Genomic DNA, 25,319 nt, shown 5'->3' on the forward strand with positions numbered 1-25,319 from the left:
AAGGTTAACTCTTTTCATTTTCTAGGTCACATTCCGTCTATCTCTTCTCACCAGCCTTGTCCGAGAGTGTACTCTTCCTTATTAGAATTTTCTGATTTCAAAGTGAACACATGCTCTCAAGTTTCAAGCCTTAGGGCTAGTGGTATTCATAGATAACAATAGCTGGACACAATTTCCAAATCCTTCTTCAAAAGTAATTTCCTTTTCCTTCCCTTTGACGGGATTTTTATATCAATACAAGTTTAAATCCGATTTTATACCCGTTAAACTGCAAGTATACAGGCCAAAATTATAATGTAGGGTATGTATCGGGTCGATCCCACAAGGAACAAATTAACCAATTACTAGGTCCTTGTTTTCTCTTTTATTTAGACTTATGAATAAATTTGAGCAGAGAAAATATATTGCTATTGTCTACAAATCTGATCTACAAATTTAATTTAACAAATGCTAAATGCAATTGGAGAAATTTTACTCAAAGATGAATCTAGGGATGTAGATTCCACTTATGGCATAAACAACACAAATGAACAGATTTACCTCTTGTTATTATTCTTGTTTAACCAGGGATTCATTTCCAATTTTACCAAGTCTCATTTTCATGATAAAATGGCCTAAAGCAGTCCAGTTTTCCCTATTTTCATGGTGAAATACTAGTTCTACTCTGTTTTCCTTCATGAAATGCTAGATAATCCACTTAAGTGTATCTCTATTTTCATGAACATACAACTCAAGCTCTACTCATATTTTTTCATTGTTACTACCAATTCTCATTGAATAATAACAACTATAAATATGCTATTGGTGATCAAACAATAACAAACAATTACAACAACACAAATAGACAAGTCAATACAAGATACAACAAGTGTAAATCATATTCAATTCATATCATTTAGCCATAAGTTTCATCTACTCCCTAGATAAAGAAGTTTAGCTACTCATGAATGATATACCAATCAAACTCACAAGTTTATTCATGCAAAACATCATAAAGTACAAGTACAAGAAAGATAAAAGAAAGCTTAGCCAATTGATGGTGAAACCCTCAAATTTCTGCTATGTTCTTGTACAAAATGATTACAAGTGAAAAATCCAAATGCTTCTCCAAGAACTCCTAACTAGAGAGCAACCCTTGCAAGGAGAAAAACTAGCTACATATGCTCTGCCCTGGCTTCTCCCTTGAGTTTCTGCATAAAAAGTGGTAGAAAGGCACTTTTTTTCTTCTTCATGATTTTAATTACTCAGATTTTGTAAAAGAAGTCAAAAGATATGTTGTTTTGACTTGTCAATAACTCATTTTGTCTTCCCTTTTGTTGCAGAAGCATGTGCTACCGAATTCTCTCTCCCAAAATAGCTGGAAAGTTGTGTAAAATGTGAGAAAAAATGGTTGTGCCACTTGCAGAAGAGAGAGGCAGATCCGGGCCTCGAATCTGAGGGGTGGAGAACGATCCGAGCTCGGATCAAGGCTGATCCGAGGCCTTTCTCTTATAGATCCGAGGTCGGATCGTTTGACCTCAGATGCACTGCTCCAGAAATACAGATGAGGGCTCGGATCTCCATCTATTCACACGGATTCGAGCTCGGATCCGTGCTGGTTAATTTCCAGTTTTTTTACTTCTCTTCCTTTTTCTTCATTTTTGCTCCTAGTATCCTTATACTTTATCCTCCAGATGATCATTACATTTTTTTCGTCATCTCGTTCATGAATTCCATATATCAATATCCTTCACATTTTCACAAAATTAACAGTTAATCCACTCATTTGTCAAATTTTGAACACTTAAACAATATTTAAGCAATTATCACTAAAAAAGTTCAAATATGGCTTTGATCTTCTGAAAACATACCAAAAGTTCATGCCAAACTTGTACAAAATGTATGTTAAATATTCACTTATCACCCTTATTCCACTTACTAGCCGACCTAAGTCCCCTTGTTCTTTTTCCCTTTTTCCTAATCAAGCTACCTTGACTAAATTTCCTTTTCCTCACCAATTGAAATTCCTTTTTTTTTTTTTTTTAAGAATCAGTCGTCTAAAATCCAAAACCAACATGGACTTCCATTTTTCCCTTCATCTGGAAACATCATTTCCTAATTGTTTTAAAACACTAGCTAAAATATTGATACAAAAATAATTCTTTTCTACCTAAGAAAATCATTTGCATGTTAAATAAAAAATATTTTTAGATAAGCATAGAAATATTTTGACTGGGAAAAATCAAATTTCACCACCTTGTAAATATTATTTTTCTGAAATGTTTATATTTTGAAACCATATTTTTGCACACTAATTACTCAGAAACATGCAAATTATCTTTAAAACACATTTTCCTTTAATAAACAATTAAAACACAAGATTTTCAAAGAAAACTTTGATTATATTTTAGTAAAGCCTTTTATTATTTTACTTGACAAAATGCAGTCTTGTAGTTATTTACTTGAACTTATAGTCGTGGGAATCATTGACCATTGTTATTCTTATTACTCAAACAAAAAAATTCTCACTAATTGTCTAAGAAAAGTACGGATAATTACTTATAGTGTTACTTTAGTTTCTCTTAATAGCATTTTTTAAGTTCTAAAAGGCATCAGTGTCCCCTACACTCCGTCGAAGTGCCACTAATTACATTACATAAAAATGCCAGTAAAGTATGAGTTAATTGGCATTCCTAAACATCAGCAAATGACTATTCTCTTGATGTACACGTCTTAATCTCTACAACATATAAACACATACTTTCTCTCCAAAGGCGCATTTATTATTATACAAATTTATTAGAATTAAAAACTAATATTTAAAAATTAATTTAATATAATAATAGAACATGTTATTGACATATAACTTCATGAGATACACATGAAATAGATTATTGTTATTCAGTACTCAAATTCAACTTATTATTGAGCGAATATGACTTTATAATTCTAGCAAACAAATATTTCAATTTTAGATTTGATATTTTGTACTTTTCAGTTTTACTTACCAAGGTCTTTTACTATATCAGAAAATAGCATAAACAAGACTCATTTATTTTATTTTCTACGAAGAAAGAGGTGGGTGGGGAAGCACTTTTGGCAATTTTTTCTTCTGATCCTAATAAGAATGTTAATGGGTCAAGTCTTATTGAAATTCAATTTACATCCTTTGTATTAGTATGGACTATAGATTCAAATCCTACCCAAACCAGACTCTGCATAAGTCTTAAGTTAGATCTGTGTCAAGATCATAATCTCGAATAAACTCTGCCATAACCCATAATCTATGTGTATACACAATTTCACAAGCACGTAAACCACCCATCAAGAATTAATTCAAAAACTCTAGTGTATCAGCGTCCTATGTCAGTTTATTGTTTAAAGAGTATTCCAATCTAAAGAACTTTGAAACTTCTAACATTTTTTTTTTGGTATAAATGACATTCAATTATTATTCTTAATTAGCATAGTGATGATTTTTTTTGGGTCAAATGACAATTGTTTACAACTATTTCTGTATTAGGGGGAAAGAGACAGATCGAACTAAGTTATTGGAACCCTAAAGTGTACTAAACCGCCTCTGGACAGACGGGTACAAGTGCATAGATCACTCTGTTAGCATCTTTGAATTCATCTATTACTATTATTTTTGAGCAGCTCCTGGTCGGAATGGGAATGAGCTTGCTTCACATCGTCCCCCTAGAAAAGCAACCCTTTAGGACTCTTTGCTTTCTTTCTATTCCACTATTTTTAAGGCTATTTTCATATAACTTTTACATTTCTAATTTGTAATTACACACCATAAAAAAGATTATTGGATACCCATTAATTAGATATCTATAACCATTACAATCTGGGCTTGGGTCTTTTTTTTTTTTTAAAAAAAAAAAAAACCTGTTAAGGTGCCAATTTGAGTCTAAATTAGTCTAATGTGGGCGAACTTAAAATCAATGCTTCTAGCCTTAATCATATCAAGTCATTTTCGAGCTGGCTGACTGCCACTCGACCTGATTGTGTTTTGGAAAAGCGTTTAACATTAATCTAGGTATTCCCAAGACCCAACTTAGTCGATAGAGATATTAGTCTCTCGATCGACTCTCAAATCCTTCCCTTTCCCGCTTCTCCCTTGTAAGATTTGGAATCTTTCTACTGACCAACAATAAAAAATTAAAATACTCTTCGTTCGACACTCCAAAATTTCTTTCCTCCTAATACCTAGTTGGTTGTGTTTTAGGATTAGCGTAAGAACAAGTCAGTATTGTTGTCCTTGCTGTAGGAAAGAAATGTACTGAACCAACTTTTTTAACGATGATTTCTCTAACCAATGATTAACATATTCTTGTTAGATACACTCGTATTCATAAACAGTTTTGGGTACATTCTCACAAAATAATGACACCCACAGCCACACTAAACTAATCCACTGGTTAGACAGAACCTAGTAACAAAAGATATTAGATGTCAAAAGTAGACGTAAACCAGTCTTATTCAAGTGGAGTGAAATTTCTATATCATGGATGCTCACCTTATAATAGAAAAAACCAATCATGACCAAAAGATAATAATAATACTAATAAATTAATAGCTTAAACTACACTAGCATCCAACTCAATTGAGCTAAGTATATTGTCTTTCTTGCCTAATGCGTGTCAAGCCATCCCACAAGTACTAGAAAAGCACGCAGCACCGCTAGAGTTAGATCATTTCAATCTTCAAAATTAATAACAAATCCTACATATACGATAGTCAATTTTCCTCTCTGTTCAGCTTTGGTACACTGCTAGAAATCGAAAATCCCGTTTGGATTGCTATTTCTTTTTTGAAATTTTTATAGAAAATATATTGTAGTGATTTGGTGTACGGAAAGTAAAAAAGATGATTCAAAATATGTGTCAAGTGTATTCCCAATATTTTTTCCTAAAATAGCAATTCAAACATCACCTAAAAAATTTTCCTCCAAAATGGAACTTCTTTTCCACCTTTTTACATTTCAAGAGGGAATGAAATGCTTTCATTTTATAAATCACTCATTAACATCAAGACTTGTTCTTTTTCTTCTTTTTTTTTTTTATCCTCTCACCCTCTCTGATACCCTTCCATCTCCCAACTATCAAGCATGTGACTTGAATCTTGAATCTAGCAGTACTGAGAAAGATTCTAAAAGTCCTTCTCTGACCATTGGGCTAATCCCAATAGTTAACATCAAGACTTGTTTAAAATGTGGATTTAGAATGGAATGCTACGAATTATCACTTCCAAGAGAAGTTGCTCTCTATTTATCTCTCTTGGGACAATAAATGTAGAAAAGTTAAAGTTTATTCCCAGTTCATATGATTTAAGTGTAACATCAATAGATCAAGAGCCTCAAAAACTGAATTTTGTCTAGTTCAAACTGGTTAGTGTAATTCTTATATTTTTTTTGTGTAAATTCATAAAATTTGGGTGTAAACTTGAATTTATTAACTCACACAACAAAGTTGGCTTTTCTATCAAAACTATACGAGTTTATACTAAATGTAACAAAAGTTACACCAACCAGTTTAAACTAAACAGATTTCAACCTGTGAGGCCTCTGATCCTCCACGAACAAAGAAACACAAGTAGTTGTGCTATTACCTTATATAACATGGTACAATATAATGAGAGAAGCAAGTACTTCAAGATCTCACTTAGAATGTGTCATTCATAGAGTCAGATCCAGAGTACTTGCCCCGCATGCATTCTCAGTACTACTATCATCTATCAACCTTCTAATCTTGTAGGAAGATGGTGAGCACAGCGACAATGATAAATGGCCATCATCATCCTCCAAACCTTCATGGTAGCCATCCCTAACTGGCCCTAAGCCAAGGGATAGATTCAAGTGGACATTGCAGTTCGATGCCTTCCTCTTCACTCCTGCTTGCTTTTCGAGAATCATACCTTCCTCCACGCCCAGAATTTTACTTCTGCCTGAACTGAAGTAGACAGTTTTCGATTGCACCTGCTTTGAGGATTTTAACCGATCTTGCTGGTATTCTTGCTGGTCATGAAATGATTGCATTGTGGATTGTAATTCATCAGTGTGCCAAGATGATAGCTGATTTGAGTTCAGGATCCTGGAATAAACTTCACTGCTCCTTGAGCCAATGTTCCTTCCGGTCCATATATCATAAAATCCTGGCCTAATCTTGTTAATCATGTTCTGTCTCATTGTAGAGATTTGCATTAAAGTCGCAAGACGATCCCAAGTTGCTTCTCCATATCTTAAGTTTAATATATACGCATTCAGAAGTGAGATTAGATGCCACAACCAAAACTACTACCCTACCCCCGAGCCTGACTATATAATGTATATTTTCACATACTACGAGATGTTGTATGGTATTTGAAAGACTTCTTCTTTTTTTTATTAATACATATATGTTCACTGAAAATTTTGCATACCTGAAGGTGGACTTGTGGTTATGATGAAAGCCTGGAAACATGGGAATTTGGCTCAGGTTGAAAATATTTGGATCCACACCTTCAAAAACCTGTCTATGATCTGTTATCCCTGTATCCAGAAAAGGATTTCTTGGATTTATAAGATGCCTTCTGAACTAATACTGTTTTACCAGTGATACAAAAACCTTTAAAACGGCCTAAAGCTAAAAGACGGTGAGGGAGAGCCAGAAACATCATACCTTGACTGGGGTCATCAATCTTCTTGCTCCTATACATCTATCAGACACAACCAAAAGAACAGTATATAAAAAATACCAAAAGGAGAATATATAGTCAGTCAATGCCATTTGATCTGTAAAAAATACACTGACTCAAAGAGACCCTTGAAAATTACCTGCAAATGACTCTTCACATGAGTAATGTTTAGCCCTTTTGTGTTCATCAATTGAAGAACTGACTTTGGTGTTGCCCCTGCACCAAAACAAAACACTAACTCAATATCGTTTATCAGATTTCAAGGCTATAATTACTTTACAAGTCCATGAATGAGAGCTTACTTTCTTGTCCACCAAGTCTCTCAACTGCATGAAGGAAGCGAAGATGAAGATCAGGTGTCCAACGGAGTCTAGGCATCTTGGATCGGACATAAGGCCTTACAGGGGGCTTGTTGATCTCATTCTCTTCAACAGTACTGCTGTTGCTTGAGGTTCCTCCATCTTTCTGCTTATGATCATCATCAATCTTCCCTTCATGCTCGTTCTCGTCCTCATCAGCCTCAGTTTCCCCAGAAGAAGGGCATGTCTTGGAGCATTCAACATCCCCACTTCCCTCCATCTATCTTATGGTATATTTCCTGTGGCCTTTTGCTTTTGCCTTTTTCTATATCAGGTTTTGGATTTGTGGATCATTTTTACAAAGGAAAGCATTAAGACTGATCAAATCTGGACAGTTCTCATAGAAAATGAGAGCTAAAAAGACTTACTTAACATGGGGTTTTCCACATAACTGGGCTTCAAGAAATGTGATCACTTACAGTACCTACATGACTACGTCAACAAATGGGAAATGGAGCCCTAGACCTTGACAAAGAATAGGGAAGCCCTCTCTCTCTCTCTCTGGTGTATATAATTACTTATGTGATGATGAAACATGATTTGCAATTAACCAATATAAGTTCACATATACCAATCAAATCTCCTATGTGTTGTCCAGTTTCTGTAGAATTAATTTCATGGCTTATAAAACAAATGCTCACTTATTAAAAAAAAAAAAAAAAAAAAAAACCAACGCTCACTTAGATTTGAATTTTGAGGGTTAAAAATAAATAAAGATAAGTGATAGTTAGAGGGGCAAATTTGGATGTAGAATTACACCAAAAAAAAATAAAAAGGATGCAGAATGCAAATGTATACAAGTTTCTTTTATTTTGGATGTAATCCATGTACGTATGAAGATTGCAGAAAACTTTGGACCAGTTCAAACCATTCAGATACAAAACTTTCACTAATTTCAACGACACAGTATAAGGCCAATAAATTTCGCTGCATTGCCCTGATCATTAATGAGTCCAGGGAAGTTCAAAGTAGACTTTTGGCTCTTTTTGTCCCTTTCATTTGAGGAAACAAGTCTTGGGACCATCAATCTATTTATATAATTGCTCAATGATTTTATCAATTTCTGTACGTTTACCAATGCCGGGAGAGATTTCTCTCTCCCCCCTTTTCTTTTTTCTTTTTTCTTTTTTTTTTTTGGTTAATATACGAGAAGATTTTATATGCGTTAAACAACTTAGGTAAGTGCTTCAAGTGGCTTTCTTCAAAATTCCCCGGTCTTTCACATTGGTAAGGATTTCAACCGAAAAAAAAATGAAGAAGAAAGAAAGAGAAGGACCCAAATAGTCCTTCAATTTTTTTGCTGAACCACTTTTAATCCTCGCGTATATATATATATATATATATTTGATAAGCGGAACGTCTTGAACCCTAGTCCTCCAACTTTAATTTGGGACAATGTTGTTTTTTAAAATTTTTATTATTGAGCTAATTTGGTTCCTCCACTTTAATTTGGTATGGCGTCGTCTCTTAACTTATATTATAGGGACAATTTAAGTCTCTAACTTTTTAAAACCTCAGTTTAAGAAGGAGTAAAATCATCAATTCATATTTTTGGTCGTAGACAATAAAAATAGACCAAAACTCTGCAATTCTGGGAAGGGGGAAAATGCTCTCAAGGAAAGATTTTTGCCCAACTCAACTACTTATAATAAACAAGAAAGATGATTGCTGTAGATTCTCGAGATGCAGTTGGGCCCTCTCCCTACTAGAATTTGTATGAAAATACAGTATTAGTGTATAAAGATGCCGTTTGACCAAAAAAAAAGAAAAGAAAATTTTGAGCTGGGTTATTCTTTTATTGAAAGCATTTTTCTTCTTCTCTGATCTGTATTTTTTCTAAGTTTTGGTTTATGTTTCTTTGATATTCATCAATTTTAAGATTTGGATTAACCACTGGAGTTAGCTTAATGGATAGAGGAGAACTATTAGAGTTTTTCTCACTATCATCGCGTTTCGATTTCGAATTCTGCGTTTGATAATTGAGAGTGAAAATGTGTGGAATAGGATGGGAGTGTATAAAAAAAAATGTTAAGACATGAATCAGCAGGCATTAAACTGGTCATTAAAGAATTGAAGGACAAGTTGGTCGATAATGAAAATTAAGGGAAGACGTCGTCTCAAATTGAAGTGAAGGCACCAAGTTGGCCTAATAATAAAAGTTAAAAGACAGCCCTGTCACAAATTAAAATCGAATGATAAAACGCAATTTATTATTAAACAAAAAGAGAAGAGAGAGAGAGATGACTATTTAAATCATTTCTCGAAAGAAAACGGTGCGTGTTTAATAATTTCAAGATATAAATCATATATATATTATTATCGTTGGATTTGTAGCATATGTACAAAAATTAAATTTTAAATTTAAATTTTATATAATTATCATTCATTTAATGTTAGGGACGGCAACGGGGCGGGATTGGGGCGGGGGACCCCTCCCCCATCCCCCGCCCCGCTGCCTACAAACTCCCTCCGCTCCCTACAAATTATTAAAATCGAATGATAAAACGCAATTTATTATTAAACAAAAAGAGGAGAGAGAGAGATGACTATTTAAATAATTTCTCGAAAGAAAATGGTGCGCGTTTAATAATTTCAAGATATAAATCATGTATATATTACTATCGTTGTTGGATTTGTAACATATGTACAAAAATTAAATTTTATATAATTATCTTTCATTTAATGCTAATAATATATACAAACACTGATTCGTCTCAATTTAATCATTTGTTCTTTATTTTGTTTTGTCGGTTTTGGGTATTCTTTATTGTAGCTGCTGTTTCGTCGGCAATCGCGGGTTTACACCAACAACCAGGCCATGGATAGTGACTCCAGTATGTACGCTAATAAATATATTCTATCTCCAGCCTCTAGCGTCCAAAACACGTAAAAATCATTAAATTCCAATAGCCGTCGAACAGATGCTAAGGAGTCAATATAAAGCAAACTTCTTGTCGTCTAATAACTCTAAACAAGGCTCTGACAGATTTAGGAGGTTTTCCCACGGGAATCTTAAGATTCGCAGACTAAAAAATTATTTCTTGCACCAAAATGACATTAGTTAATTAGTGACCGGACTAAAGTGTCAAGACCCTCTAATTAGTTTTCGTAAAAAATGTATTGTAATATTTTGAGGTATATGAGGTAAAAGGTGATTAATAAATATGTTCACAAGAAACGTAAATTTCTTCTTTTTTTTTTTTAAAAAAAAAGAGCTATCCAAATGAGGTTTAAATCCCTAAAATTTTTTTTGAAACGATACATTCTAGAACTTGTTAATAATGAGGGTCGACCCTTAGGAGTAACTATCTTGACTCTTTGGAATAATTTTATAAACCTCTCTCAACGTATCTGACTATTTTACTAGCTTCCCTCTAGATTTCATAAATTTTATTGACCTCTAATATTAGAAATTTGGGGCACGTTGCTTACTTTAGTCATGACACAAATACTCTATTAGCCTCGCAACTTATCGGATATTATGCAATTATGCTGGCATAATCAGCTAAATCATACTTAATTGTTATTAACTAAATTTAACCATAATTATAAAACACTAAATTATTGAATTTTTCTACTTGGGGCTACTATACTTGGTCTTGCCTTTAAATGTTGTTCTTCCATTTAATTGTTGATTATATTCCTCCTTGTTGAAATTCACCTTTATATCAATAGCGCCTTCATACCATTTAAAGAATTTGCATTTTGAACAACAAAAATGCAATAAAATTTCCTTTCAAGTTCTATGTTCTTGCTGTTATATGCAGTCTCATGTAAATAGCAATTCCAAAGAAACGTTATAAAGCTGTTGCTAACGTTTGATTACTATCTTACAATTTCATTAAATTGTACTTACACTTCTTTAAGTTTTAGTTTGAAAAAAATATTTATTCACTTTTCATACTAGATTAACTAATGTAGTAGGCAAGGGGCATTTATAGAATCATATTATCTTCTGTCTCCCGGTATCATTTTTTTATTATTGGTAGGACTAATATGTTACAAGATAATCAATCTTAGAGTAGATTAGTGAAATTTATGAAACCTGGAGGGAGGCTACTGAAATATCCCTAAATCTTTTTGGATTAATCTGATTGTTTGAGTCCAGCAGTAACGAAAATTTATGGTATAATAATTTGACAAAGTAAAAAACAGTAAAAACTGATGCTTGTCTTGAAGGACAAGGGGTACAAACGGTGGCAGGTACAACCGTTCCTGTCGGTTGTGCGCATTTTTTACTGTACGTAATTTTGATTGCATATGATGTAACTTTCTTTGCATACAATGTACCTTTAGAACAAATTTTTGTGAGTCCCACACATGACATGAAAATCGAGTTATAAGATGTGATTTGAGCCGTATAAAATTTTTGACTAAATCATAGCCGTCAACTGTCAGGAATGGTTGTTGAAAATTTTTGACCAAATTTTCTGACAACCATTCCTGCCCCATTTCCTATCTCGAAAGATTCACTAGAGAAGTGTGAATCCAACCCCCGCAAGACAAGTTTTGTCTCTGGAGAACATTGGCCACGATAACATATGGATTGCTGGGAATGCGTGTGCCTATTAATGCGGGGATCTAGCGTCATTTGAGAATTGAGGATGAGGATGTCTGTCATCGGCTTTTTTTTTAGGGATCTGTCATTGGTTTCAAAAAAAAAAAAATGAGGATGTCTGTCATTTACTCTCTGATACTCCGGAGAGAGCAAAACCTTGGGAACAAACACACTTTATTATATTCAATTTTAAAAAGGATTCAGAAACCTCCCTTGATGTTTCTCATGATATCATTTAACATCTCTTAGGTTTTCAAAATCTCACTTACCTTTCTTAAATTAACATTTTTGTAACATTTCAGTCCCTTTGGAGGAAATGCAAGAAAGATAAATGTTTTGTTCCAATATGATCCTTATGTTATCCTACTTATGAAGCTTACAACAACAATAAAAAGTAAAATAAGGTTAAAAAGTAAAAATATGAAAATATGAGCAAGTATAAATGCAATAACAAGTAATTTTGTAGATATACAATAACTATTATCTAGTATAACAAATGGCATTTTAACAAAAAAAAAAAAAGGATATTCCTAGATATATATTTGGTCATTAGATCTTTTTTTGATTAATTTTTTAAATATTGACTTATTTATATAATTATTTAAGTAGGATTTATATGACAAACCATGCATATAAAGAGATTATTTTAATTTTCAATGCAACTTAAATTATATCATGTATTAAAACATTCTTCTTGAAAAAATTTCTTGACTTCCTTATAACTGATCAACAAATATTCTCAAGGTGTTAATCACTTACCAAAATCCTTCTAATTGGTTGACTTTAACTAGATTTTAATTTATCCATGTCTTTTGCTGTCCCATCACCACCTGGATACAGAGAAATATGGACCAATATTGGATTGTAATATTGCCTTATTTTTATTACTATATTATTTATGCTTATTGTTTGAACGAATATTAATCCAATATAAAATTTTAAGGATAAGGACCAAATTTGACTAATATGAATTTGTAAGGGATGAAAAAATACACTTTTAAAAGTGAGGAACAAAAAAAGTTATTTTATAAAATGTGAGGGACGTTTTAAATTATTTTTCCTAACTAAATATAAACATTTTTTAGACATAAAAGAGAGAATCTCATAAAAAAAAGACAATAATGTTATTGCACTCACTTTTTTATGCATTTTAGTTTTGACTACTTTTTCATATGGGTAAAATATACTTTTTTAAGATTAAAAGTGGTAAAATGCAACTAACTCTAAAGTTGACGGGGGCAAAATATGATTAATGCTTTCAATATCATAGCCATGCTACTATTTACGCATGCAGTAACACACATGACTAGTAGGGCATGCATGACGTATGGTGCTACGCAAATTGTTTTTATCTAGTAGTTTTTTAAAACTTTTGTTATTGAATCCTTATGTTTTAGGTATCTTGGCCCTCGATTTCTTTTTTCGGATTTTTCTAATGGGTGTCAGTAATCGTTAATATATCTAAAATTTACATAACAGAGTACGTGTATACACATATTAACAATTATTATCCTCCCTTACATTTATATACTTACTTATTTAATCTTATTTACCCTTCCTTATATTTATTTACTTTTCCTAATTAATTTTACATTTCAAAAATATGACATTTGAAATATATATACACTCAATTCTCATTGTCTTAAACAAGGGCCCTCTCAATGCTCCTTACCATAATGTTGGCTTAACTGCTAACTCATCTCATCTTGTAGTTTCCATCTCTTATTCATGGCATTTTTTTTTATTTTTTAAATTTCCCTTTTAATTTCTTCTTTTCTATTCATTTTTATTTTTTGGAAATAGTAGCTTCTGTTTAGTTGTTTCAATACTTCAATCTACCATCAGTTATGCATGTGCTCAAAATTTAATGATGATTTATTAACAGACTTTTGGTACTTTTTATTACATTTTGTTTTTTTAAAAATCAAAGCTGATACTTTTTACCATTAAAAAAAATCTGAAATGCTTTTACTTTCATAGCAGATCATACAAAATTATCATTGATTATTTTCCTCACAAACTCAATAGTGCAAAATATTTGTATTGAGGAAAATGAGATAATGAAACTGTAATTTAAAGTAAAAATTTACATTTTTTCTTGAACTGCATTCAAAACATGGAACATAATTTGTAAGAAAATTATTTTTTAAGTTAACTTTTTTGTAACAAAAGAGTTATTTGCCATCTTAATTATATAAACAATAATAGTATGGTGCTAAAAGTTTAGTAGAGAAAATAAATCTTAAATTAATGATTCAAATATATGTTATATGGATATCGTAATAAAAAAGTATTCATTCCTCTATCTTATTTTTCTTATACCAAAAAAAAGGGGGAAACTAGCTGTGGATGACTTTCTGTTGCCAGACATTCTAGCATAACCACATTTCCAAGTTGAATTAAAAACTTTTAAGTAGCTTAGTCATAAATGTTACTATTTATGAAAATTTTTCTAGAAATTTTAGATGGCAGGTAAATGCAAAACTAAAAATATATAGAAGCACTAAAAGTGACATTTTTCATAGGCAAAACCTAGGTGGACGATGGCTTGATCAAATTTTGTCAAAAATTTGAAGGGCAACTGAAGAAAGACATTGGAAGAAAACTCTCAAAATCCAATAGGTCTTAAAATGGATTTTTCGGACTTGGGAAAGGATTGAAATGCTTAAAAATTAAATTTACAAAATTGCATTAGAATTTGAATTTATTTTTATATCTCAGTAATGGTCTACTTTTTCCCCTTTGAAACCTTTGGGACATCTTTTATTTTCATATTCCACCAGGTAGTATCAAAATTAACAAGCAATTTTTATTCCATTGACTAACCTATGACATGTATATCCCACTTATGTTCAACTTCTCCAAAACTATTCACTTTGGACGTGTACAAAATATTTAAGTAGCACCAATACCACATAACAAACACTGTATAATTAGAAATTTATTGTGCTTTGCCGAGTGAATTAAGAAAAAAATTGTGCTTCTATTTCTCATTTAAAATTAAATTAAGAAAAAATTGTGCTTTATCAGGTGAATTAATTTATAAGAACTTAAAGCTGCACTCCCAACTAAGAGTTCATTCCAAAAGTTGTATGGAAGACATAAATAAATCTCTACAAAAGATTCTTGATTTTGCATCTTCTCAACCGATTTTCTGGATCATCTTTTCCAAATGTATATGCACTTCGTCCACCACTTCTACAAACCTGTTTGTCAAAGTAGCAGCTATATTTACTTTTCATTTGAGTTAAAAATGATTGAATGTAATAAGATTGTTCGAGGGAGAAGACAAACTCAAAACAAATGAGTCACAACCACATAAACTATCCAAAATTAATCTAAGAAAAGCTAATCTTCATACCTAAAAGAGGTTCAGTAGCAATTCTCTTTGTTATTACGAGTTGATTGCTTTGGGGAGCAACTATCCTGCTCAATAAATAAAACCAAAATCATTATGTCAATTTTCCATTTACAGTGTGGTCAATTTAAGTGAACTCGAGTGACTATCAAATTGAATATCTTATAATTTTACTAACCAGTAAAGAAACAAGGGATAATTTCAGAAACCTCCCCTGAGGTTTCTAATAATTCACTAGCTTGTCCCTAAAGTTTGTAAAATTACATAAACCTCCCCTGAAGTTAAGGTTTTGATAACAAAATTAGCCCAATTAGAAAAAGCAACATTAAAAAATACTTTATGGAGAGAAATGAATCTTTGATTCCATAAATACCCCTTATGTATGTATATAAGTTGTATTAGTAAAAGAATAAAGATAATTAAAAATTAGAAATAATTAATCATACATTAAATCACTCAAAAAGTTTATATTTAATAAATTAGATAATATAAATAAGTAACAAAACAACACTAATGATCATAAAATTCAACAAAACAGACTAGTCATCTCTTTGGATAAAATGTTTGCTATGATTCTTGTGATTTTGATCAGAAAAAATTTTGAAATTTTACCTTTCTTTTCTCTCCACTCTCCTTTACTAATATCTAATGATTAAATAATTAGAGTACTAATTAACTACTAGTTACTAATTAACGAAAATAACTGTTGAAAATTTCTTTAATGATGAATGATGACTTGTATTTATAAAATAGCATCACTTGATACACCTAATGGAGGAAGAAGGGAAAAGAAAGGTGAAATTTGAAAAATTTTCTATTCAAAATCACAAAAATCATAGCAAACATCATGTTAAAAGAGATGACTATTTTGTTTTGTTGAATCTTGTGATCATTAGTGTAGTTTTATTGCTTATTTGTGTTATTTAATTTATTAAATACGGATTTTTTAAGTGGTGAAATGTGTGTATTAATTATTTTTATTTTTTAATTACTTTTATTCTTTTAATAATATAACTTATATACATGTACAAGAGGTATTTATGGAATCAAAGTTTCATCTCTCTTTTTAAAGTATTTTTTTAATGTTCTTTTTTTCTAATTGGACTAATTTTATTATCAAGACCTTAATCTGAGGGAGGTTTGTATAATTTTTTAAACTTTAGGGGAGACTAGTAAAATTGTCAGAAACCTCAGTGGTGGAGGTTTCTGTAATTATCCCAAGAAACAAATCTTTGAGTATAAGTTTCTATGGATGAACATGATGGTAGTTGAGATGACAACACAGATTAATGTTCAAGACTTGAAAAGACTGGACGACACACTTAACCTCCTCTATGTACAATTGAATACTATTTTTAAGATTTTTATGGCTGAAGCTGCCAGGTGTAATCCCGTCAGTGTTTGACTGTTTGTGTATGTAAGACTGTAAGAAAGTGCTCAGGGAAATCTTGATTAAACTCAAAGCATACAGGAAGTTCATATAAATTACAATTTACACTCTATTATCTTCACCAAGCATACAACACAAAAACCATTCCATGAACTTGTACAAATAAATATGTTCAGAAGTATAGATTCTTTATAATAAATTCCTTTATCCACCATTTGTATTTATTCTATATTGACATCATATTACGCGCCTTCCAAAAGAATTCTTTGAGAAATCAATTACCAAAAAAAAGATTTAAGGAGAAAAAAAACTTACAATATGCAGCTTTGTGATATTTCTTGGGTGGGTTGTTGTTTCAATTGCTTGGAAGAGAATCACAATTTCGATTTGCTTGTTGATACTTCTTGCATTAGGCCCTTGTTTAAATTTCTTGGAAGGCAATCACAATTTTTTGGATCAAACTGAATCAACGTGGAAGGTTATATACAAAGCTGATGTTGTTTTATTTTAGACAATGAACAGCTGTTGGTAGCTAGTTTTAGGCTAATACTTGATACTAATTTTGGATTCTTTGTAAATTATAATATTAGAAGACACTTATTGAAATATTAAATAAAACAAGTAGCAGAAATACTGGTTGCAACAGACGTCTGTAACACTGAGTGTTTTTAAAATCCCAAACAATATAAACTGACCATAAAAGTAGTTTTACATATGTTTGTAACTTAGAATCCTCTGATGAAATGCGTCTCCATTTTTATTTTTAAATGTGAATGAAGAAAAAGAAAATTGTAAGTTTTTCAGCGAGCTTTGTAACTGCTCTAGCATTAAATTGCATTTTAATTGGTAGGTGGGATTATTCCATTCTGTCTAGGAATATTTTAAGGGAATGGTAATATATGAGTATAACACAATTGGGATTTAACATCAGAAGCCACAAAGAATATGTTAGATCCATTCATACGCCACAAAAGTTGTACCAGTATATCATGACCATTATTTTTAGTAGCAAAAGTTAAATAGAAGGAGCAAAAATGGCTGCGCCTCCAACCATTTCAAGCAGTTAAAACATTTTGTTTAATTTTTTTTTAAATGCACAATGGTGATAGGAACTTGTATCTCGTTTTATATATGGTGCATGGAACTCACAACTAGGCTTTGTTTAATAATCCAATTTGGGCCTTAAATTTAATGGATCAGTTCTTAACATGTTTAAACGTATTTGATAACAAAAAATAAAATATTTAAATTAATTAAATAACACTAAATTTTCTAGGTAAAACTTGCTCCAAATAATAAATGATAAGTTATACACTTATCACTTAATGTGATATACACTTAAATGTATCAGATTTAGCACTAAATAATTCAATAACTTAACAGATTCAGATTTCAGATTTTATATTCCAAGTTTCAGATTTTAGTTTTCAAACTTCAATTTTGTCAAATGTACCTTTAGTGTCTTACACATTGTACAAGATTGTTTGGATTGCTTCATATTTCTCCAATTTTATTTGCTTACATCATCTTTACTATTTCCAATACACCTTTTTATCTTCCCAATATCTTTTTATCTCACATACATCACATCACAAAAAGTGCTACAGTAAAAATATCCCAAATAATCCCAAATAACTTACAATCCAAACATTGGTCCTTTTGAGTATTACATCCCTCAGTTAAATTCACTGCTAGATGGTGAAAAAAGTATTATTGGTCCTTAGATAATAACAATTTCAAAGATTTAAACTTCAAATAATTATGTTCATCGAGAGGTTCAATTTGAAGCAATGGTACCAAAAAGAACTATAAGATTTTCTCGATTTACAATGCGTTAAAAACATTATAAGCTTGTTAGTTACAATGTTCCCGTCCCTCTATACCAAAAGTTATGTGGTGTTGAATGATAAGTGCTTGTTTTGCATATTCGTGTATGGCTGTTTATGTGTATTTTAGTGTGTTTTCATTTAAATTTGAGTCAAATAATTAGGTTTTCAGTTAAGTTTTGCATTTTGTGGTTAAGTAAGAAAATTTGCATTTTTATGGACTTAAGTGCTCAAATTTTATGTTTTTTTTTATAAGTTTTGATAATTCAATCATCACTTGAAGGGAAGTGAGAAGATACTTGCATGATTTTTGATGATTTGAAGTGGAAATCATGTCACATGAAGGACCAAAGGATGAAATGCAAGCAAAAAACAAGAAGAGAAGCTTTGGTAGCAATGATATATTTTGGTACATTGGCTATAACTTGAGCTACAAGGCTTGATTGAGATGATTCTTAAACCATTTTAAAGCTAAGAGGAAGGACTACAATTCTTATGAAGGCACCAAAATCCAGTTCTTACGTTTTCATAGCCAAAAGTCCAAATTATTGAAGCATTTTTCTTCAACAATGCTTTCTGACCGGTCATTAGTATTTTGGCCATAACTTAGTCCACAGATCTCGAAATGACTTGATTCTTGAGCCATTGGAAAGCTATCTCAAATGGCTACAACTTTTGTGATTTGCATAAGAGCAAATTCAGCAGAATAGTAATCGAGTCAGAATAGCAGCGTAACTTGTGCAACTTGTACAATAATTGAGCCTTTCCTTTTCCCTATAAAAGGGACTCCTGACGAATTTTTCAGAGAAAAAAGGGGGAGAAAAACACCATCAAAATGTAGATCTAAAACTAGAAATCCTTAGTTTTTCTAGTCTAGGTTAGATTAGTGTAGGATTAGTTTAGAATTAGTGGGTTGTTCTTCAGTTCTTGTATTAGCTCAACAAGGAAGCAAAGAGAGATGAAGGCGGAGAAGTTGAGCTCTAGTGACAAGGGTTTGATCTCTCTTAACACTCTAACTCTTGTATTTGATTCCTTTGTTAGTTTTAATACAAAATTGGATTGTATTTTCATTTGCTTTATGTTTAGCTAAAGTATCATGCCTTGGGTTGGATGAACTTGCTATGATTTGTTTGTGAGATTTGCTTGGGAGGATGATGCTATTGCTTTGAGTTAGTTATTTAGAACTTTTGTTCTTACAATCATGATTAACTGGCCATTAGTTGAAATTATTCGAACATATTGGATTATCAATGATCGTTGCAAGTCAATATTAGTTCAAAGAAGTGCTAAGCTTAGGTAGTACACTCACGAAAGTGGAAGTGCATCTTTTGTGGCTTGTTTTATAGCAATTTCATAGAAGTTTATAAACTTGTAGCTAATTTTATAATCACGAGAGTAGGTATGGATTAGTTATAAGTATAGTTGATTTACTACGAGAGCAAATTTCACATACATAATGAAATTACGCCATAACTAACTGAGGTAGTAGTGTTCAATTACCCAAGTAATCTTGCTAGCTAAGAGTGTTACGAATTCCATTCCTTAGAAGTTTTCTATTATAGTTTTTACTTCATATGTTCCTATGTTTGTAGCTTAGATTTACTTGACTTGCATTTATGAGCGTCTAAATAATAAATGAGTTCGAATAGCGTCGGTAATTGATCAAGCTTTTCCTGTGGGATCGATCCTTAATACCCTATACTTGAACATGACCTGTATACTCGCAGTTGTGTGTGGGGTATTTAGGAAGTTACAAATTTAAAACTTGAGGCAGAGATTGTTTTTATATACACGCCCCATGCCTATCAAGTTTTTGGCACTGTTGTCGAGAAAGATTTGGTTCAATATCGGTGCTAAGAGTAACTTTATTAGTTTAAACATTTTAGTTGTATTAGTTGCATATCTTGTGTTTGATAATTTATCTAAGTCGAGTCTAGTTGCTTGTTCGTGTGTTGAGTCTTGTGAGTTTTGTATGTTATTGTCTCTTGTTTTTTAGTTTAGTTTGTTTGTGTGTTTTATTACCTATTCTTCTTACTAATCTTGCTCTTAAGATTGTTTAAAAACATTTTTAGGTAATAAGGAGAATAGGTCATATGGGTGATCAATGCTTAGGAGAAGGAAGTTGGGGCATGAATCCACAACCCTCTCAATGTACAATGTATAGTGGTGATGATCAAGGGACAGCCATAGGTATGTCTTTTGAAGATGGTATAAGGAGGTTAAATGCTAAACTTGATTGTATTATGCTAAATATTAAATTGGACAATGTGAAGCAGGCAATTTAGAAAGAAAAAAAAAAGATGGCTAGTGCTTGTAATTCTAATTTTGTGAATCATGTTTTGCCTAATAGATACCATGCTAATTACCAATTTATGCAAACATGAAATGTGGATCAATTTGGTCAATTTCAATATTGCAATCCTTATTTTAGTCAATGTAAACCTAATTGGCATAATTCTTATGATTATGGTTGGGACTTGGGATAATCAATGTGCTTATAGTGATTCTCAATGTTATCATGATTTCCAACTTAGTGTCCAACTCGAAGCTAAATCATCTTGGGAGCTAGCAATTGAAAGATTAGCTAACGGGTCTAAACCATCTTGGGAGGAAACTATAGAAAGATTAACTAATGAATTTGGCAAAAACTTGGAAAGGCTAGCTAATGTAATTTTTGATCGTTTTGCTGGTATTGAATCTAGAATAGATCAATTAACTTTGTACTTTGGTAAAATACAAGAACAACTACATGAATTGTGTGAAGTGATTTCATCTAATTCTATGCAATTTGCATCTAAAGATAATGGTACGGGTATTACATGTGGAAGTGATTTGTGTTTAGAATGTGATCATGATGTTACTTCCAACTCTTGTGATAATGTTTTTGGATCTAACATTGAAACTCAAGAGGTAACTTTGAATGATGTATATATCACCCCTCTTGAGGATTGTTTAGTGCCTATAGGTTCCAAAGACATGATTGAGCAAGGAATTCCTGTGGCATATCCTTTGGTAAGTTCTCAAGTGACATATGGACAAGGTAATACCCATTAAACACTTGAGATAAGTAAACCCCTTCCATCTCTCTTATCATTCGGATACATGGCTCATGCAATTGAGCCAGCATTTGTTGATCCACCACGACCTGAGTTGCTGGATTATTCTTAGACAAAGCCTCCTTGAGAAAGAAGCAATATAGTCAAGCTAATGACTATAAACAAATGCTTGTTGGGAAGCAATCCAACAGTATCTTTAGTTTCATGTCTTTGGTGTGTTTTAAATGTGTTTGTCTCTATTTTATAGGTTTGAAAAATAAAGGCAAAAGGAGCACTTTCAATGGAGACTTGGTATGCAACCACAACAAATCACCTATTACGCTAGGGGAGTATTCCTTTTTCTTTCCCTTTACCTTTTCACATTGAGGATATTGTATAATTGAAGTGTGGGGGTGAATGGTTGAAATTGAATGCATTCCTTAGTATTCATGCAAAAATTGATGTATTTATTGAAAATTTGGATAGATGGTAATGTTGGTATGTATTATTTGTTGAAATTTGGGATTATTGGCAGGGAGTTTCATCCAGTTATAAGGGGAAACCCTGCCGAAATTTTTTCAAAAATTTGTTGCCAATAGTGTTTTGTGGTTGTGTTTTAGCCGAATCATGTCAAAAGTACATAAAGACTATCATTTCTAATTCTTTTTTATCTCCTTTCTTATCATGTATAATGTCAAATTTAAGTGTGGGGGAAGGAAATTTAAATTTGAATTTGATGCTTTCATACTTTTTGACATGAGCTTGTATGAAAGGACTTTGAGATTGTTATTGTGTTAGCTTAGATTTTTTATTTTAGGAAAAGTAATATCTTATACTCGACAGAGAAGTTGAATCAAGTACAAATAACACTATAAATTTAGAAGATATTAAAAAAATCTATCAGCAAAATAATTATACAAATCAAATTTTTCATACAATTTCCCAACATATAGAGGTATTAAATACAAAAATTGATACATTAAAGAAACCAGAATCAAAATTCCCTAATGATATCTCAACACCTCATTTTCAACCTAGAAGTTTAACAAGAGAAAAAGAACAAGAGTTAATCCAAAATATTAACAATCAGAAAACAAATAATACAGATAATATATTAAATAGAATATCTCAATCATTACAAAATCTAACTACACCCCAAACTTTAAAAATAAATACATTAGAAAAAATAATAGAAGAAGAAAATGCATCTGAAAAGTCATCTGAAGAATCAATAAATTCAGAAAATGAAGAAGATATGATTTTACCCTTAGAAGATCAATTTGAAGAAAACAAAGACAATCAAATAAATAAAATAAGAAGAAAGAGAATTTATAATAAAGGAAATACCAAAGATTGGAAAATAATTAGTACTAGAAATTATTATCCACGACCTAGCCCTCCAAATATTCAATATGAAGAAAGATTTAAATTTCGTACTACTAAATATGATGGAGATTCAATTTATGAATGGAATATAGATGGTAAAGCAGAATATGAAGTATTAAATAATTTGCAAGAAATGGGAATGGCTAGATTAGCTTATAAAATTAAAAACATTCAAGAAAGAAATATTGCAACATTATTAGTTTCAGGATTTACTGGACAATTAAAAAATTGGTGGGATAATGCTCTAACACTTCAAGATAAATTATCAATATTAGATCATACACAAGAAATTGAAAATGATCAAGGAAATATTCAAATACAGTCAGATGCTGCAGAATTTTTAATTGTAACCATAGTAATGTATTTTATAGGAAATCTGAAAGAAGAATTAAACTCTAATAAAACATTCTTAACAAAATTAAGATGCCCAACCTTATCAGATTTTAGATGGTACAAAGATATGTTTTTAACTAATGTATTAAGAAAACTAGATTGTAATGCTTCATTTTGGAAAGAAAGATTCATAATAGGATTACCAAGTCTATTTTCACAAAAAATAATGGATAATTTACAAAAGAAATGGGAACAGATGTTATTTCATTTGAAAATATTACTTTTGGACAATTATTCGCTTTTGTAAAAAAGGAAGGATTAATGTTATGCTCAGAATTAAAACTTCAAATAAAATATGGTTCAAAAACAAAAGAAGTAGGTTTATTTTGTGATGCATTCGGAATTAAAAGAATAAAATCCCCATCTGCATATAAAAAGAAAATTAAAAAATATAATACTCAAAAGAGACAAAAATATAAAAGACCTGAAGAAAATAAACCCGAAAGAACAAGAAAATTTATGAAAAAAAAATTGTTTGTTATAAATGTGGAAAAATAAGCCATAAAGCAAACAAATGTACTCTAAAAGAAAAAATTAATGAAATCTGTGCAGAAGATGAAGAGATGAAAAGTCAATTAATAAATCTATTAATAAATGAAAAAGAACAAAGTTACGATGAAGAATGTTATGATGATATTTCTAGTTTAGAAAGTGAAGAAAATTGTAATTGTTCTAATATTCCCAAATATATAAATGTTATAACTAAAAAAGAAGATAAAGAATTTTTATTAGACATTATAGAAAAAATTAATGATCCAATAGCTAAAAAAGAATATTTAGAAAGATTAAAAAGCTTAATCATTCAAGAAGATAAAATGCCAAGGATAATAGAACCTTTTAGCATTTCCAAACTAATAGACAAATATCCAAATATAAATATGATGAAGAAAGAAACTACTAAAGATCTTCAATCAGAAATTAATAATCTAAAGATACAAGTAAAACAATTACAACAAGAAATTATAGAATTAAAAACAAAAGATTTAGAAATAGAAGCAAAAATAGCATTAATAAATAATCAGCCCTCAACCTCTAATTCTAAAACAGAAGAAATATTAATATCAGAAAACCCAGTAGAAGAAGCTCAATATTTAAATACTATAGAAAAAATGACATTTCAAAAATGGTTTGCTTTAGTAACCATTACAGTAGAAGACTTCAAAGAAACCTATGTAGCTCTAATAGATAGTGGAGCTGATGCAAGTTATATTAAAGAATGAATAATCCCTACTAAATATTGTGAAAGGACAAAAGAAACATTAATGGCAGCAAATAGAGAAAATTTACAAGTAAAATATAAATTTACAAAAGGATCAATATGTAACAATGAATATTGTATTAAACATAATTTCATAATTGTAAAAAATATAAATCATGCAATGTCATTGGTCAGAGAATTCAAGATCAAATGGTGGACAGGATTCAATCAACAGTTCGGAGACCAAACAAACGTGATAAGATTCCTAGCTACAGGGGACAAACTCAAATGGACAAATCAATCACCTACTCCAACAACTATGCCAACCACTACAACAACTTTGCCAACTACTTCAACTATGCCAACCACTCCAATAAAGAAAGAAAAAGAAAAAGTAGTTAATATGGTATCCGAAGCCATTACAAACGACTTTTTAATGAAAAAGATGATGCAGGACCCCAAGATGCTCAAAGAATATTTGGACTATTTGCAAAAGCAGGATAAGAATGAAGAAACCGACAAAATTGAGGAGTCAGCAGGATCATCCGAATCTACTTTTGATCCTTTCGGAGGACCATGCGGACAAGATCCAAATGACTTTTGAAAAAGATGTCGGCCACATTGCAAAGAAAAAGCAAATGAAATTCAAATGAAGATGAAATGCAAGCTCGAAGAACTCTATAAATAGATTCAATATCAGAAGAAGAAGCATCGGAGAAAAAATCAGTGAAATCCTTTGGTGAAAACCTCTCAACCACTCTCAACCACTCTCAACCCACTCTGAACTACTCCCAACTACTCTTGTACTCAAACTATTGTATAACATTCTCCAAATAAAGTTTTAATAAGAAGATTCAAGGATTATACATTCAACAGCTTCCGTTTGCAACTCAACATTTTGTAAGTTCAACTATTTATGATCATTACGAGTTTTTATTGTCTGGGTAGAAGTGGTATCAGAGCCACATAGAATTATACATGCAAATGCATATTTAAGATTTTGAACTACTATTTCTTTATTTGAATTACGTTTCTATTTTGACTTGGTTAATTCATGCATTCATGTTTACATATTTTATTAAACTATTACTGAAATCATTGGTAAGACTTTGATGCCTTGTTAGACCGTTGGTAAGTCCAGGATAGAATGTTTCCG

The 25,319-nt window shown here is 31.3% G+C and overlaps 1 protein-coding gene across 1 annotated transcript; it reads right to left on the reverse strand.

Moving 5' to 3' along the window:
• Nucleotides 1-5,461: 5,461 nt before the first annotated feature.
• Nucleotides 5,462-7,503, reverse strand: LOC113708094 (uncharacterized). The gene is made up of 5 exons (XM_027230566.2): nt 6,963-7,503; nt 6,800-6,876; nt 6,645-6,681; nt 6,406-6,514; nt 5,462-6,224 (listed from the first exon to the last, which is right to left on the reverse strand). The coding sequence occupies exons 1-5, from the start codon at nt 7,237-7,239 to the stop codon at nt 5,663-5,665; spliced, it is 1,062 nt and encodes a 353-aa protein (XP_027086367.2). The 5' UTR covers nt 7,240-7,503; the 3' UTR covers nt 5,462-5,662.
• Between the last annotated feature and the right edge of the window lie 17,816 nt (nt 7,504-25,319).

The sequence above is a fragment of the Coffea arabica genome, chromosome 9c, assembly GCF_036785885.1.
Source record: "Coffea arabica cultivar ET-39 chromosome 9c, Coffea Arabica ET-39 HiFi, whole genome shotgun sequence".
NCBI lineage: Eukaryota > Viridiplantae > Streptophyta > Magnoliopsida > Gentianales > Rubiaceae > Coffea > Coffea arabica.

Coding starts and splice junctions, on each gene's coding strand:
- LOC113708094 (XM_027230566.2), bottom strand. CDS start 7,239: ATGGAGGGAAGTGGGGATGTTGAATGCTCCAAGACATGCCCTTCTTCT. Junction 6,877..6,962: donor GAGACTTGGTGGACAAGAAA/GTAAGCTCTCAT, acceptor GTTTTGGTGCAG/GGGCAACACCAAAGTCAGTT. Junction 6,682..6,799: donor ATGTGAAGAGTCATTTGCAG/GTAATTTTCAAG, acceptor TGTGTCTGATAG/ATGTATAGGAGCAAGAAGAT.